The sequence below is a fragment of the Lytechinus variegatus genome, chromosome 2, assembly GCF_018143015.1.
Source record: "Lytechinus variegatus isolate NC3 chromosome 2, Lvar_3.0, whole genome shotgun sequence".
In the NCBI taxonomy this organism is placed as follows: domain Eukaryota; kingdom Metazoa; phylum Echinodermata; class Echinoidea; order Temnopleuroida; family Toxopneustidae; genus Lytechinus; species Lytechinus variegatus.
Window position 1 is genome coordinate 70399539 of NC_054741.1, and position 18763 is coordinate 70418301.

The 18763-nt window shown below is 35.0% G+C and overlaps 1 protein-coding gene across 1 annotated transcript in view; it reads right to left on the reverse strand.

Moving 5' to 3' along the window:
- Positions 1–5703: 5703 nt before the first annotated feature.
- The window catches only part of LOC121406937 (citron rho-interacting kinase-like), a 41343-nt gene continuing 28283 nt past the window's right edge, over positions 5704–18763 (reverse strand). Inside the window, exons 30-39 of the mRNA XM_041597812.1 lie at positions 18384–18598; positions 17705–17854; positions 11659–11800; positions 10901–11010; positions 10518–10637; positions 9961–10069; positions 9195–9326; positions 8580–8742; positions 6826–7149; positions 5704–6128 (exon numbers count right to left, since the gene is read on the reverse strand). Coding sequence (XP_041453746.1) covers positions 5945–6128; positions 6826–7149; positions 8580–8742; positions 9195–9326; positions 9961–10069; positions 10518–10637; positions 10901–11010; positions 11659–11800; positions 17705–17854; positions 18384–18598 — 1649 coding nt within the window. The 3' untranslated portion in view covers positions 5704–5944. The remainder of the gene's footprint in view (positions 6129–6825; positions 7150–8579; positions 8743–9194; positions 9327–9960; positions 10070–10517; positions 10638–10900; positions 11011–11658; positions 11801–17704; positions 17855–18383; positions 18599–18763) is intronic.

Here is an 18763-nt window from a genome sequence, read left to right on the forward strand (position 1 = left end):
TATAAATAATTGCATTTTCTCATGGCTGTTATTGACGTTAAAACTTCTGTTCAAAGACAGGCCCACACCTGCAACTATCTGATATCAATAACTGGAGTTTTAATCCAGTGTATTTAGTATCTTTTGGAATCAATCTCTCCATGTATGCAGAGGTTATACTTGAAAAAGTAGTTGGACACCTATAACAGTTATTGCCATTTATCCTAAACTAAAGAAAAAAATAAGCTGGCAGATATCTCCTTAATCCATTAATTTGCACTAATACCATCCATTGTGTATGTTATATACTTTTTAAAAATAAAGCAAAACTTTAAATTGTCATACTTATTTTACATGTGAGCATCCAATTTGATGAAATGTTCAGTGTTTGATTCTTGTCTATATGTGCAAATCAGGTATTTTTTGAGAGTGTACTAGACATTTGAAAATACAATTACTTCAAGTTTGCACTTGTATTTTTGTTTTCATTTGGAAGGGCAGTAAACAAAAAGTAGGGTTATTTCATAAATGTAGATAGAGAATACCTGGTTTGTGTAATGATTAGATTTGTAATGACTAATGAAGCATAATCTTTTAAAGGGGAAGTTCACCCAGACAAAAAGTTTATTGTAAAATTAGCAGAAAATAAATAGTAATGAAAATATTGGTGAAGGTTTGAAGGAAACCCATCATTGATTACAAAAAATAAGAATTTTTATTTTACTCAATTTTTATATTTTCTTCTTTTTTTTGGGGGGGGGTGTGAGCAGCTTTCTCATATAGCATGTAGTAAAAATAATATAAAATGTAATTTTCTAAAAGAAAAATGATATTGGTTTAATTTTATTGTACCTTCAGTATTAAACAGAAAAAAATTGTCATCATGGATCATTGAAATTGATATTTGTGCATTTTACATAAATATGGGGCAGTTGCTAGTATATGACGTCACAATTAAAAAACTCAATATATTTTTTTCTGGTATGTTTACCACAGACTTTTCTTCAGGGTGAAATTCCTCTTCAAAAGAGATTTTTCTTTATGTGAGAAATGATCAATGATATATTAGATAGCATTCTGCTATTTTATATTTTGTTTTGAGAGTAGATACACTTTTTTTCAATTATTTGTTTCAGTCTTGTACTTCATTTTGTATGCTTGAAAGACTATTACATGCAACTTCTATGTGCTTTTCAGTTCTACGTGAAATTAATATTATTTATATTATACAGTTCCACATAACATGAAATATGAACACTGAATCTTAGTCTATAGCTTGGTTGAAATACAAGACTTGTTGAATGAAAGATGTTTATATTTATGCCTGTATTTCGGCAAGTGATAGAATTTGTGTTGAGCTCCTGGCGTCATATTTTACTACTAGCAATAGGAAGAATACATTGATAAAGCTAACGAATATAATTGGTGCATTTTGCTACTTGTTAAGTGTCGTTTGCAATTCTTATTGAAATGTTTTTTCAATATGAAGCAGATTTTTAAAATACTGCTATCCTTTCCTACAATTAATGATAGTGAAATCATTGTGCCCTAGAAGAGGGGTCCTCATATTTTAAAGCTTTGGAAGATTTCACCCCATCAACCCCTACCAGGGCTCAAAGAGCGGGCCCCTGGAAACCATGTGATGCTTTGCACCAATGCCATTTAAGGTAAACATGACTGAATGACTATGACATAAATTTAATCCATTTGAAGTTTCATGAATGTACGTTTGATGAACTCTTGCATTTACATACAAGAGTGCATCAAATATTATCCAAGATAACGCTTGAATTGTTGTGTGCTGTAGTTTATGAGATGATGGCATTCCTTGCTCTGGTAATTTGTTTTCAGAGAAGTAATCTGATGGTTGTTTCATGAAAGTTGTCAGCACTGACTATTTATGTCAGTGCTGACTATTTTAGTGAAATCCTTGGTTTTGATTGGCTGAGAGACACTGGTCCCTGAACTTTTCAGTGCTGACATCTTTCATGAAACGGTCCCCTGAAGTTCCACAAAATAAATTTTGTCAGTGATATTCAAGATAGAAATAGAGATTGATTGTACAAATGGTAAGTAGGCAGATTGTGACAGAAGATTTAATCCTACCTGAAAAAACAATATCAAATTCAAATGTTATGCTTTAAGTATTTAAGTAGTAGAAATGTGACATATTTGGTGTTGCTAGGTCAGAAAGAGCTGGGGCCCGTTGCAGAAAGAGTTGCAATCAATCGCAACTCTAAAAATCACGCGCAACTTGATTTTCAACCAATCAACAGCACGCATTTGGGACTTGCGATTGATTTGTTGGCTTGCGTTTAAACGCAACTCTTTCTGCAACGGGCCCCTGATATTACTATTTATATGGTTTTTATAAATCCAATTATGAATAATGCATGCATGTACTTTCTTACCAAAGCCTTTTTGATAAACATGGGACTTTCTGTCTTATACAGCCAGGTGCATGGCAGAATGAAAAAGGGCAATACATGGATGGGTTATAATTATATTCAAGGCCTGCTTGAAGAACTACTCTGAATGTCTCATGGTCCAAAGATCGCATTCATCCATTGTCAACCTCAATCAAAATTGTGTAGATTTTTATTGCAGTATTTTTTTCATGTAATAATTATCAAGCACACTAGAGGATCTTGTTTTTAGTTTCACTGGTATACAAGAGAAATATATGCAGCCATTGTTCAGTTGTATTGAACACTTCATAGAAATAATACATAGATTATTGATAGGCTGGCTTTTGATGTACAATGTAGTTCTATGAATTCAGAATGTTAGATAATGTACAGAATCTTTAATATGATTGTGCACACATTTCCTGATGAGGAAACTAATCAAAGATGTTTGTTGAAAGTAAAATAAAACAAGTTCACAGAAAGTTGTTTGTAGTGATTCTGATACCAGCTATTATAATTATATTTTGTTATGATGGGTATACATATGATGGGAGATTTCACATTATTTTACTCTACATAGTTTGGGCATGATCAACTAATACTTGCACATAATAGGAGCTTACAAAGATTTAGTGTATATGTACAAGTATTATATGAAATGTGAACATACACGTATGTAAGAAAGAAGTAAATCTGTTCTGTTTGTATCTATTTCTGTGAATTTTTCATTTTTTAGATTGAAATAAATACATTTATTTCAAAATGTACTTGGATGTATCCGTGTTTTAATTTCCATTATAGCTGTCAGCAAACTATACAATAGGTTGGTCTGATATTTTGCTACATGATATGAAGTAAAATAAGAATTAAAGTAAAACAAGAAACCTTTTATCTGATTTATTTCATCAATGCAAGTCAAATTTGAAAAGCAGAGCTTTTTAGACCACTTAAATCCAGTTAGATGTACATACATGTCTTAGCAAATTGATATTTTCGCTTTGAGAATAATTTCAATAACGGTATGATTCAACATGTGCATGTTTGAAGCCAAATAGAAAGTTGAAATTTTGCTTTACAGTTACATTACTTTTTGAATCCATGTTATTTGCAAATGAATGAGCTGTTGTCACTAGACCATTAAAGATTGTTTTATTTCATTTATGTATGAGAACTTTATTATTTCATTTTCTCATCAATGATCCATAGTAATATCTCATGTGCATCAAAATATGTAAGTTATTAGTAGGCCTTAACTGATGGAACTTTGTTGCCAACCCAATGCCCGCTATGTTTTTCCTCCTGTATTGGCCCGATAACGTAGAGACTCATTACAAGAGTTACAAAAATAATCAGTCTGGCTGCTACACAATGTGTGATTTATATTTCTAGCGCCTGCTGAACAAGCTTTATTAGAGGTTGCGATGGATTGTTCATTAATCTTTGATGATGATGACTTCTATTTCTGCACTCATCGTGAATATGGATGGTTATTTTTCTTTCTGTTGAGCAGGTGTTTATCTTGGAAGGTATATATTTGTCAATTGTGTGGATGCAATGGGGTTTTCTCCTTGTTTTTACCCCAATAAAACAAATTAGTCTATGATAACAGAAAATAAGTGCTTTTTCATGAAGAGTTTTATGACATAAGCAACATCGGGCAATATGTCTGCTTCGATTATCGGTTCAGGCATTGTTACAATTCTATGAAGTGTTACACAAGTTTTGTATGGAAGAAAATTGAAATATTTGTAACTTAATTTTAATTATAATGATTAAAAACAATTTCATGTTGTTTATGATTAAAGTGATGATGCTTTCGATTTCCATCGAAAAGAAAAACAAAAGTCAAAAGCAAGGGAATGTATATGAAATTTAAAAAAATACACAACTACTGATTAATACAACAACACAAGACCTTTCATCACATGTCAGCTACAATTTAATCTTTAAAACACCAATTCATCTAGGATTTTCATAGGATCTCAAATCAACTGCAAAATAATGACTGCATACTGGGTGAACAAGGCACATCACAACCCACCATGGATATCAGTGATCAGTGAAAATTACTACCTTCCATATAACTCTTATGCAAAGTTTGTAGTGTGTGGGAATAAAGAAACTCTGAAAAATGTAATTTACAAGAAAATTGAATAAATGTACTTTTAGTCTATAGAGTCAAGCATTGATAAATGTATATACATAATTACAATAGATACTATCATGACTACAATTCATCCCATCTAAATTAGGTAATGCAGCTATTATATTTACAATATGTACAACACTATTCAATGTATTTGTACAATTAAACAAGTAGGCTAAAATCTAAAAAAGTCTCAAGAGGGGATACAAACCCCATATTTTCTTTAAGTGCAATATAAGCACAAATGAGCGTACATTGCCCAGATGCGCACCAACAGAATTTATATACATGTCATTGAATCACTTTCAGTGTGTGTGCACATTTAAAATACCTATGCAAGGGTTAGACTTTTAGTGGAGTTGGGCTAGCAAATCATACAATTTATGGTCCTTTGTAATGATGTTCAAGCTTCTGTACAGTGCTGAATGAAAACAAGTAATCATGAGTATTCTTTAATTGATCCATGAAAAAGGGGAAAAGGTTAAACAAGAAGTAAATACGATTTAAGGTAATAATATACATATATCCATCATTTTATACAAGATAAAAGTTACCTACTTATGGGTAATCTAAATGTTACGGACATGACATATTAAATATTATTTTGTACAGCATTACTCATTAGAATTGTCAGTATTTAAGCATTACTTGCTGTGTACATGAGACATATTTTAATTCATTTCCAGGAATGCCACTTAAAATTGTTTATTAAAGAGTATGACAATTAATCCCGGTGTCATATACATTGAGATCAGTTGAGAAAGTTATAAAATGGGTACAGAGAAAATACAATTGATGTATGTAAACTGGAAACATTTGGAGGAAAATCAACTTCTGATAATAGCATTTTCTGTACAGGTAATGCAATAATGATGCTCCAACCTCCCTAGCTCAGACCTGCCAACCTTTAAGAATGAAAAACTGTATTCTGTGATAAAAAGAAAACTGTATTTTTCCCCAAAAAAGTGTATTTCATAATAAAATGCTTGGCGCACTCGCTCATCGCGGCGCTCAAGCTGCATGCAAGCTAAAATGCGCACTACTCTTGCATTGATCATATTTGTGTACGTTTTATGAAATAGAGACATATAGAGATGAATTTTCTCAATAAATTACGATTTTGTAAAAAAAAAAAAACATATATTTTTTTCTACAAAAAACATATTTTTAAAGAAAAACGTACTGCCATATTTTGGTTGCAAAAACGTACTAAATATGCCTAAAACGTAATGGTTAGCAGGTCTGCTAGCTAGAAGGGTTTTGCTGATTAAAAAAGGAAAGAGACACTATTTCACATCATCAAGAAACTAGCTGTACTTTTGTATAACAAAGAGTATAAAATGCTGCACAAAAGATGGCAATGCAGTATTGAGATTCCTGACTGCCTAGGTCTAAAAAGCCAAGGTTTCCTCTATCGCTTGCTACTCCTCGTCTTCCTACACGTCACCGTGCTGTACTTGAAACCACATTTAGCACCCACTTCATCCTCAGAGGATGACGTAGAGGGAGCCCTAGCAGAAGCTCTTGCTGCTGTACGACTGAACTTGCCCTTGGGAGTGTTGCTCCAGGATTCTTGGAGAGGACGCTTCATAGAGCTGCATGTAAAAGAAGATAGGTACTTGTTAGGTATTGAGGAAAACAAATGCTTGTAATTTGGAATGAAGTCAGGAGGTACTGACTACTGTAGCGATGACTTCATAAAATAATTCTTTTTGCATTTCAGCACTTTTGATATCTCAGCAAATCATGATGAAAAACACCCAATTCAAATATTTTGTTGGAATCGGTCTGAGGACCCAAGATGTGGCTGTATGAACACCTTTTTTTAGCCCCATTGAAATTAATGTAAATTGACCTGGTTATAAAGAGTTAGGGACCAACATTTAAACTGATTTCAATTCAATTAAAATAGGTATTCATTTGGCCATACCTTTGCTCAACATGATCCATTTCATGTCAATTCATTATGCTCTACTGAAATATGATCATTAACAATGCTGAAAATGGACACAAAGTCAATTGATGCCGACAGGCTTTGGTACTCTACATAGGTAATTTCATTGACTGGGGCTCTTTGCATTCAAAGCAAATTATTGAGGCCATTTTTCGAATTTTCATGAAACCATTTATATTTCCATTTTGTTCATTCAATGTATTCATAGCTCATTGTTTTGTTTTGAATGCTTAAATCACACACCTATACTACAAATTATGTATCAAACATCTGATCATACACAGCAGCAACTACTAAGAATTTTAAGCAAACTTAATTTTCCAAACAAAAGCACTCACCTCCTAGTTGATCTTTTATGGGTGAGAGGGGTCTGACTCTGAGTACTAGGTGTCCTCTTGACCGATGTCACAGGTGGTGGTGGGGGCATGGTAGTGCCACGCCCATCATCTCCACCTGCTACACTCACGCTGTCTCCCACAGTACTCCCACTGTTATTCAGACAAGCGGAGTTGCTCCTGCTTGGAGCGGAGGCATAGTTCCCCTGAAGGCACATAAGTTCCACAGTCCGGTCTCCCAGTGATGCGATGTAGATGGCCCCGGGGGTGATGGCCGGGCCGACGAAGCGAGGGTTGGCCTGGCTCAGGAATGTTCGGTTTTCTTCACTGAGGATACAAAGAAATGTGTTGGTATGTTTTTATTTGTGACTGTTTTTATTATCATTATTACTGGCTTGTGCAAAATTGAAAACAAAAAACAATCAAGATACATACTTGGGCCAGGGCCACCTTCTCCAATAATTTAATTTCTACTTCCATCCTATCTATATTGTTGACACATACCCAAACAACTAAATTTTGTTCATTTCATAACTTGTTCAATATTTTCATATATATATATATATATATATATATATGGTATGTCTAAAGCGACTCGTAAAATAAAATTTAAAAGTAAATTGTACTCTAGAAATCTCAGGTTTGAATTATCATCATTATCAGGATTGCGCATTGAAAATTAACCTAAAATGACTGGGGAAGAGCATGATGGTCCCATTTCTGATCTCATCTACCATCAGTGAAATCATGCCTAAATTTAGCAAGAACACCTCTAACAACATAGATTACAAGCCTGAGTTTATATCTTATTGTATCTTAATCCTAATTCTCCCGGGGGGGGGGGGCATAATTAATACATGATTTCATGTACAAATCCAATGCAAATTGTGTATTTAGCCAAAATTCATAAATTTATCATTATTTCTACTTTTACTGATTAAACTTAATTATTTTTGCCTTGTTTATTATCAGAATTAAGTCTGAAACAATTTCCAATCGAAAAAACAATAAAAAACAAAAAGTAAAAAACAGAGAAATACATAAGAAATTAAAAAACAATAAAATACATAAGAAATCGGTCTTGGTACCAGAAATTTTTTCATTCACAATTGTTAGGAATGCTATAAAGAATATCTTCACCCCAAAAAAAGCATTCTAGGAGCTTTATCTAGTGAATCAGAGCAAAAAGTATGATTTCATGAATAAATTAGCATAATTAATTCATATAAATTAAAAATATATGAATTCATTGAAATTTACCGATGCACTGCGTAGATTACGTCATTCTCAACCACCATACAAATTTTCGTTGTGATCGCGCAATCCGCCGCTGAGATCTTAAGGGGGGGGGGGCTATAATGCCCCCCCCCCCCCCGAATGACAAGAATCAAAATAACCCAGGAGATTTAGGGTTAAATAAAAATTATAATTTTAATATGAATCATGACAATTTATGTGCAAAATAAATTACTTTACAATGTATGCAGAGATGTCATATTTATATTCTCAGTGGGTTGTGTCATTAAAAATTGTGAAAGAGGAATTTTTCCTAAAAATGTATATCTTAAGAAATTTCACATGGATTTTCAATTTTCTGTTGCTGTTTTTTGTCACCTTTACGAAGCAAAAAAAGGCCATAAAATTTGTTGGTATCATCTTTGTGGATTTTAGAATGGGGGGGGGGGGGGGGTGGGGTGATGCCCCCTCCCCAGTTCTATTACAGTAAAATCCCTATTGTTGCATGCATGTTAACATACCTTTCAGGTTCACCTGTGTGTTTGATCTCGCACACCTCTACAGAATTAAAATGAGCCATGTAAAGGTATGGTTGACGATAGGTGAACGCCAACGGCAATCTTGTCCATTTCATGTCGTCAGGTCGTGACCTTCGACCTTTACTATCAACAAAGATGCCAAATTCTGAGAAGAAATGGATAGAAATTTGTAATGCAAAGTACTAGACATTCAACATACAAAATGAAAACACACGGAATTTCTTAATGACACAAATACTAATGGGTGTATTGTGAGAAGTGTAAAACAGATATGAAATTACAAAAACAGTTATCATTACTCCTATTGCTCAGTTTTATCAGGATATTCAGAGTGAAAAATATATATTCAATATTTCCAGCTCTTCTTATGATAAATGATAGATAGATATACAAATCATATCCTCTCACAGGCTATTATTTCTGCATTCATACATAAAAGCTACACAGTTTTATATAATCAATTTCTGAAATAAAAATTACTCTGGAATGTTAATTTCTCATATTTAAAAAGATGTTTACAAATTACATAATTTGTCACCAGACTAAGAGATTCTGCTGTATGCTGTCTGTAGAAAAAATAATAAAATCAGAAATTACCATGGAAACAGAGAAGGAATTCCTGTGGTTCTCCATCTGGTGCCACCTGAATGGCTGCTATTGGGAAGCTATCCAGCTGAGATGCACCATACACAGCAAATGCTAGACTGGTATCAGTAGACTCTAGGAAATCTGTAATAGACAATTACATATCTTTTCAACCATCATAAACAAAATTAAAACTATTTGTCAGGACTAAACAATAATTTGGACACAAAAATTCAATCAGAAAAACAGTTGATATCATTCCTATGTTATATGAAACTGAAAATGGTATAAAACTGCAAATATAATGAATCATGATTGGTGCCATTCAAGAACATTTGGAGGGATTTTTTTTTTGTCAAATAAAAAAATTATAATAATTCTTGTTATGTATCTCAATACATAAACAGTGTGCCCTCATCAATTCAATAGAGGAAAAATGTTGAGATGATACGACATGGGGAAGAAATAAAAAGTAACAAAATTGACTTTCTAATTCAAATTACATGGAAATATTTCAACTTGAAAAAAGTATTTGATTTTTATATATTCCATAACAAAAAATCCTTATATTTTTTTAACTGATATATTTATGATTACATTTATATGCTACTTTACATCGTATTGTATGCACAGATCGATGGTAACACTCAACAGCTTCTACACTGATAGAACTCAGAGATTGCGAGATTAATGGCAAGTCATATACACACATATAACTGATAACAAGATATGTGCACTGCAAAGCATAAAGCATTGTTAGAGTTACAGTGTTACTTACCATTAATCTTGAAATCTTTGACTTCTATCTCATAGAAGCGATCTGTCCCTGCCAGTATACTGGTCTCTGTGAAGAGAAGGCAACTTGAAGGCTCTGTAGTCTGAATCTCCTACAACATAAACAGATACAAAAACATTAAACAAAAGTCCTAACATTCAAAGTTAATTGTCACCATCCAAACCTGTTTTATTTAACATTAACTTTACTACAAAATTGTGTAATTTAAGATGAAAATGATTAAACTTAAGATCACCGGATAAGCACATGTGGGATAGTGTATTATTATTTTTATTAAAAAAAAAGTAGTCATTTCATTGGATTCTGTTGGAACTTAGTTTAAGATTGTTACCACAACTGGCATTCCTTCAAAGTGTTTGACAGGATTCTTATATTCACAGTTGGAAGTGCAAAGTTAAAATGCGGTTGATTCTCAACCGGACAAAGCATTGCTACAACATCACAATGAATGAAGGGCAATCAAGGCTACTAATGGTATAACAGTTTATGTGGATTGTATTGGCTGATATGAATAACACATGATTGAAGTGGGGACATACCTTTCTCACACAGAACTTGGAGAGTCCTTCGCTGTATTTGAGGATACTGAGCTTGGTTGGCATAGCAGCACACAGATAGAAGGATCCATCAACCTTACCACAGGCAAACAGGTGACACGACTGAAAGGAATGAAAAAAAAAAACATCGAGACGCTCAATATATAAAGTCCTCTACACATTTGTCGGACAAAAGAAAAGGAAAGAGAAAATGAGAATTTTGAAACATACGGTGAAATCAAAGTAAAATAAAAATAAATAGATAAAAACAATGCCTTTTCATTCCATATTTTTTTTTGTGTGTGTGATTTTGCACTCGTAAACTCACCTTCAGTCAGTAGCAGTTGTCATATCATTCATGAAATGCCCTATAATATGATACTCACGTGTATGTCTTCAATGTTGGTATAGTCTATTGAGACATCATTGATACTGGCTTGACTGCTCATAGTCCTCAAATGTTTCAGATCAACGATGCATAACTTCCTCTCAGGGCCTGCAAAGCCATGGAAAGGTAATAGTAATTGAAATGATTACATTGGAGTTTATTAGTGCATCCAAAGAATTAAATCTACAGGTTTATTGAGACAGGATGCAACAAACCACTCAACTCAGCAAAGATCAATTTCATTTGTGTACAGAGTCAATAGCATATGATGTAACTAAAAAAAAATGCTGAGGAAGAATACATTTTTTAAAAAAAATATTGACAAATCTGCAAAATATTGACAAATCACATTCTTTAAACGTTGAGTTTGAGTTTATTTTTGCATTTGGGGGAACTGTAAGCTTACAAATTAGATGGACCATGTCTTGAAATATATTGAAATAAATCAGAAAACATTGATGATAATCCACATAAAAAAATCACTTGAAGTTCCATCCTGACAATTTGCTATCAGTCAATCAAATACCATTACTTCAATAGCTGGTAACAGCAGCTTTTTTTATTCATTGTTTTCTTTAAATAAGGTTTATGAAAGAAACCCCAGCACTAATTAAAAAAAACAGGAGAAAGTCTTAAATAGTGGTTTTCACTATCAACTTGCTCTAAGCCAATCAGATGCACGAATTTCAGTAGCTGATAACAGTTATTAAAGACAATAAATGACAAATAAAGTATGAGATGACACTTTGAACTGACCTATGATCATGACAGCTAGCATTAGTTGGTTAATGATTTGCATCTGAAAGACACTGCTCACTCCACCTATCTGAGAAAGTGGTTTCTTGCGATCCATTAAGAGCATTGTGTAGAGACCCTCTTCAGCTCCAATCAAAAGCATCTAGGCAAAAGAGAAAGATTAGATGAATGTATAATCAAATGGACAATTCTATAAATAATATATGTATGGGTGAATAGCTAATTTTTCTATTGCCAACTCATCCACTCATCACATGGTCTACCTTCATTTTGTCGAATGCCATTCCGTCCATCAACATTTCATCTAACAACCATTTGGTCCAATATTCACTTCATCTAATCACCAGTTCGCCTATGACCATTTCGTCTCAGAACCAGTTGGTCTAACACCAATTTTCTTTTCATTCATTTCACCCAATAAACACTTTGTCCAATCAGACCAAATGGTATATGGACTAAATGATTATTGGACACAATGGTCATTAGACGAAATGGCAATTAGATCCTGTGTATAGTAGACGAACTGATGGTAGACCAAATGATAGAAGACGAGTTGGTAAATGGACATATTGGCATGAGACCAATTGAAAATAAACCTATGTACAACCCCCCTGTGTGTGGAGCCTTCCTGAATTATTTCTCTCTGTTATGTTAGTTCAAGTGAAAAGTTGTATCAATGCTTTAATGTTATCATGGTTTGAACATTTTATGAAGTGAAGTAATAATGGAGAATATGTGACATACAAAAAGTTTATTTTATGGAATAAGCGCACTAGCATGTTGCACATGGCTTTTGCTTGCTCTCCAATTAGAGCTTCTGATTGCTTGTTTTAGGGGTTTTTCATTAATCATTATTGCACCATTCTTTTTGTATTAGTGTTGAGAAACTACTAGACAAGTTTCAATCAGCAAAGTGCTGGTTTTCATGTTGTATTTTGATGTACCAGTTTGGAAAAGGTTGGCTCTTTCTGTACTCAGTATACCATGTTTTTCCTATGCCATACTGTGTAAGTAGTATTATCTATTGTATTGTTCCTGCTTGAACGAACTTGAACATCTGGATACAAGTCAAGCACAATGAAGTCCTTTCATCTGAGAGTCTTTGTTGCTCTGTGTTTGTGTGCTTCCTTGAATGACTTTGTGCATTGCAGTGAATGGTCTTCTGTGTACTCTTTTCATCGTGGACTATTCACAAGAAAGCACTTTCTAAAGAGGAGAATCCTATACAGCTCAAACTGCACTGCCTCCTTTCAACTAGAACTTCTCAATGCAGGTGATGTTCATCCAAACCCCGGACCTTATAATTATATTCAACATGAAGAAGTATCGCCGACGTCACTTCGACATGGTACAGCTAATGTTCATCGCACGATCAAGTATTCTTCTGCTACCCTTCTTGAATTGAGGAATTCCAAGAGAAATCTCCCATTGGACATTTGTAACCTCATTCACTCATATGGTATTCAAAGGGGTAAAACACGGCGAGGAACTCGAGGAGGCCGTAGAAAGAACTCTATTACACGTGATATTAAGCAGCCAGGATCGTCATCATCATCTTCGAATCTTCAGCTCTGTTCTGTAAACGTACAGTCTGTACGCAACAAGACTGTCCTCATTCACGATTTCATCTGTGACAGCAAAGTAGACCTGGTTGCCATTACAGAAACTTGGCTAAATAGAAATGAGTCAGCAGTTCTGCATGAACTTACTCCCAATGGGTATCAATTTGTTCATCATCCACGAAGTGGTCGCCGTGGCGGCGGGACTGGCCTTGTGTTTAGAGAGACAATTGATGTCTGTATGGCAGCTGCTGGTGAGAAGAACTCTTTCGAGTTTGCTGAATATCTTGTCTCATATCAGTCATTTAATGTGCAATTGATTAATATTTACAGACCGCCATACTCAGAATCTCATCCTGTAACAGTTTCATCATTCATATCTGAGTTTAATGATTACATCCAATGTCATTTGTTGTCTAATCTCCCATTGCTAATTGTCGGGGATTTTAATATCCATGTGGATACCGTCAAGGCAGAGGCAAGAGCTTTTTCGGATCTGCTCGAGTCTCTTTACTGCACACAATTGGTCAATTTCAGTACACATATTCATGGTCATACCCTTGACTTGATGATTCATCGACAGTCAGATGAAATTATAGTTGGCAAACCCTGGCCACATAGTTCTCTTCTGTGTGATCATATTCCTGTTATGTGCACTCTTAACTCATACAAACCTCCACTGCCTTCTAAAGTAATGTCATTCCGTAGGCTTGGAGTAATTGACATTGATGCGATGAAGTTTGATATAGCCAGTAGTGATCTTTGCAAACATACACCTTGTGATCTTGAGGAATTTGTCTCATTATATGATGTAACACTAAATAGTATCTTAGATAAACATGCACCTGTTGTAACTAAAAAAGTTGTTCTGCGAACTCAAGTACCTTGGTTCACTGATAATGTAAGGATTGCAAAAATACAGAAAAGGAAAGCTGAAAAGCGTTGGTTAAAATCTAGGACAATAAGCGATTGGATTAGGTATAAGTCACTGCGCAATCACATGTTGCATGTGTTAAATGAAGCTCGCAGAATCCATCACAATGATTTGATTATGGAAAACAAAGGTGATCAAAAGCAGTTATTTTGTGTGGTGAAGTCTCTGTTGAATATTGCGAATAAACAACCTGTAATACCATGCATTATTGACAAACAGGGCTTTGTGGATGATTTAGGCAAGTTTTTTCAGAACAAAGTAATACAGATCCATGAAGATATTGAGTCAAGATTGAATGCAAGCAGCAATCCAAAGACAAATTATCTTCAGGTCTCCTCCCATGACCTACCTGACTTTATTAACTTCACTCTTCTGTCAGAACAGGATGTTAAGAAACTTATAACTAAGTTCAGCAAAAAGTCTTGTGCATCTGACCCAATGCCCACAAAGATTCTTTTACAGTGTACGGACACACTGATTCCCACCATTACATCTCTAATTAATCTCTCATTGTCATCTGGTAATTTTCCTTCGCGGTGGAAAACCGCGATAGTTAAACCATTATTGAACAAGTGGAATGCCTCTGGCCGTCTCACCTGCATCACGCGGTTCAATATAGCAGCAGTGCTGACTTTGAATACTACTCTAACTCGCACAAGATGTTCAGTGATACATGGTTACTCTTATGTCCACTTTTCATGAACGAGACCAATAAACTTACAGAGATATGATGGTTATTCAACAAAAAACCCCAACATGGCCAAAGTTCATTGACCATACATGACCTTTGACCTTGATCATGTGACCTGAAACTCGCACAGGATGTTCAGTGATACTTGATTACTCTTATGTACAAGTTTCATGAATCAAATCCATAAACTTTCATAGTTTTGATGGTAATTCAACAGATAAACCCAGTTCGGCCAAAGTTCATTGACCTTTGACCTTGGTCATGTGACCTGAAACGCGCACAGGATGTTCAGTGATATTTGATTACTCATATGTCCAAGTTTAATGAACTAGACTAATAAACTTTCAAAGTTATGATGGTAATTCAACAGATACCCCCGATTCGGCCAAAGTTCATTGACCCTAAATGACCTTTGACCTTAATCATGAGACCTGAAACTTGCACAAAATATTCAGTGATGCTTGATTACTATTATGTCCAAGTTTCATGAATCATATCCATAAACTTTGAAAGTTATGATGGGAATTCAACAGATATCCCCAATTCGGCCAAAGTTCATTGACCCTAAATGACCTTTGACCTTGGTCATGTGACGTGAAACTCATGCAGGATATTCAGTGATACTTGATTAACCTTATGTCCAAGTTTCATGAACTAGGTCCATATATTTTCCAAGTTATGATGACATTTCAAAAACTTAACCTCAGGTTAAGATTTCGATGTTGATTCCTCCAACATGGTCTAAGTTCATTGACCCTAAATGACCTTTGACCTTGGTCATGTGACATGAAACTTTAATAGGATGTTCAGTAATACTTGATTAACCTTATGGCCAAGTTTCATGAACTAGGTCCATATACTTTCTAAGTTATGATGTCATTTCAAAAACTTAACCTCAGGTTAAGATTTGATGTTGACGCCGCCGCCGCCGCCGTCGGAAAAGCGGCGCCTATAGTCTCACTCTGCTTCGCAGGTGAGACAAAAAACCTGGTTTGGAAACAAAATTCTGTAATCTTCGGCCTGTAAGTAATCTGAAGTATGTATCAAAGCTTGTGGAAGGTGCTGCATATACGCAAATAATGAATCACCTCGACCGCAACTCTCTTCTTCCAATTAATCAGTCAGCCTATAGACAGTATCACAGTACTGAAACCACACTGTTAAGAATTAAGAGTGATATTCTAATGGCTATGGATGATAAGAAAGTCACCTTATTACTTTTATTAGATCTTAGTAGCGCATTCGATACCATTGATCATACTAACCTATTGCATACACTAAATAGACACTTTGGTATTAAGGGTGTAGTACTTGACTGGATAGAATCATATCTAACTGACAGATGTCAGCGGATCCAAATTGATGAAACTGTGTCTGAAATTTTCTCAGTACCTTTCGGAGTCCCGCAAGGGTCCCGTCTCGGCCCTCTACTCTTCACTTTATACACAAGTCAACTCATTACAAATATACATAGTCTATTTCCTAAAGTATCTTGTCACTGCTACGCAGATGACACACAGGTCTATCTGTCTTTTACGCCAGACTTGCTTGCTCAGCAGCAGAGCATCTCTCTTCTAGAAGATTGTGTTGGTTACATACGTGAATGGATGCTGCATAACAAACTTATGCTTAATGACAGTAAAACAGAATTACTAGTTATCGGCACATCTAAACAACTGAATAAGCTAGATTTTGACGGGATATCAGTTGGCAGTTCAGTCATAGAACCAAACTCTAATGTAAGAAATCTTGGTGTATTTTTTGATTCGCAATTGAATATGGAAGCACATATTACCTCAGTGTGCAAATCTTCATTTCACATGATATACAACCTCAGACGTATACGAAAATACTTTGACAATGAAAGCATGAAAACAATTGTCCATGCATGCATTATTAGTAAGGTAGATTATTGTAACAGTTTGTTGTATGGGCTCCCCTCATCTCAAATTGGGCGTCTTCAGCGAGTACAGAACGCATGTGCACGGCTGATTTGTAGTCAATCTAGATTTTCAAGGATTACCCCTGTATTAAAAGATCTGCACTGGCTTCCAGTTCGCCAACGAATATCTTTCAAGATTTTGCTAATTGTATACAAGGCACTAAGTGGTCAAGCCCCCAGTTACATTTCTGAGCTTTTACAAAGAAAAGTTCACAGACATTCTCACAACCTGCGTAGTTCTAATGATAATTTGCTCCTTCACATCCCCGCTCGTAATACAAAGATAACTTTGGGAGATCGCGCTTTTGCCTGTGCAGCCCCAAAGTTATGGAATGGTTTGCCGTATGTTGTGAGATCCTGTCCATCAATAGAAACGTTCAAACTTAAATTGAAAACCTATCTGTTCAAATAACTCCCATACATTTATTTTTACCCCTTTTTCTAATTCTGTTTTTCAAGCATTTCACCAGCTCTAAATTGCAGCGCAGTAGAATATATGCACATAGTTTCTGCGCTATATAAATTAGTATATTATTATTATTATTATAATTAGTCGAGAAAGATCTGCAGATTAATTCACACCTTTTGAAGTCATAATACCTAAGGTGGTATATCACAAGAGCAATGTCAGCAGAAAACATCATTCTTTAGTTAGTAATGTCAAGAAGTAACACTAGTCCATTAATTGACTTGAGGAGGGGGAAGGAAGAGAAAGGCTACTTAAATTAAAATGTATTAAACTGTATATCAAATAATAATAGGGTATTTATATTGTGCAAATATCCACCTTGTTAGGTGCTCAAGGCCCTCCTATATTACCCGGCTAAGCTAGGCGTTCATAGTGCACACAGCGCACAAATGCGAATACAAAATATATTCTTGAAGAAAGGTGGGATACATTTTGGTTAAATATGACTTACATTATCACTAACAAGGAGAGTACAATTGATATCCAGTCTGTTTTCTTGGTTGAGTTTGAGGAGTGTATTTCCAATCAGTCGAGCTTGGTCCCTAATGGATCCATCCGGTCCAGCATTACGACCTCGGATGCTGGCTACTTCAAGACCAACCTACAATGAATATATGAGGATAGTGTGTGTTGAGGAGGAAGTGTAATTGTTCAGTAAGACAATGTATTATGTCACAGCCAAATATAAACTGGAACATATGGTAGGAATATTGCTTAGACAAAACAGTGGGGGAATGAAAAATCTGTTGTGGAATCCAGCATGCAGTGAAGCCAAGAGACACAACTTTTTACAATAACATTCAGTGATCTTGTAACTTGGCGACCAAGGTTTAACTTCAAGTTGATACACTCTCAAAGAGAGGACATTCAGATAAAGAAATTATATCAAATAAACTCAAATTCTCCTACATGACATCACTACAAATTTTTGTCATCACCAATGCCAGATATGATATACATTATACACTTGTCACATCCATAAGCTAATCATAGTCATTCCGCAAAGACACATAAATAAAGCTAAATCTGATCTGTTTATCAAGTTATGTTATTGCAGGAACAATTCATCCAATGATTAACCCCCCCATGACCCTTAAACTTTTTAAAGCATTATCAAAAAATCAACTGACCATCCACTGTTGTTTATCTTGGAAGCTTGGTGCCATGAGATAGAGGGTCTTATTGTCTGGCCAGCAGGTGGTCACTGGCCTGGATTCCAGACGGAACACAAACGGTAGATCACAGGAAGCAGTGTTGGGTAGCTCCGTAGCAGAGACTCCAGCATGGACAGTCACAAGACCGTCTTCAGGACAGAGATGGTACTCCAAGAAAGGAGACCCACAACCTAAGAAAGACAATCAGAAGAAAATATGTTATTCAAAAGAAATGTCAAAATGTGTAATCCAACTCACACTATTTACACGCCCTGCAGTCTTCACTCATTGCATTTATGTATTCTTGCAGGTGCCAATTCTCCATAAATACATTAACATTTATTTGAGGTAACAAA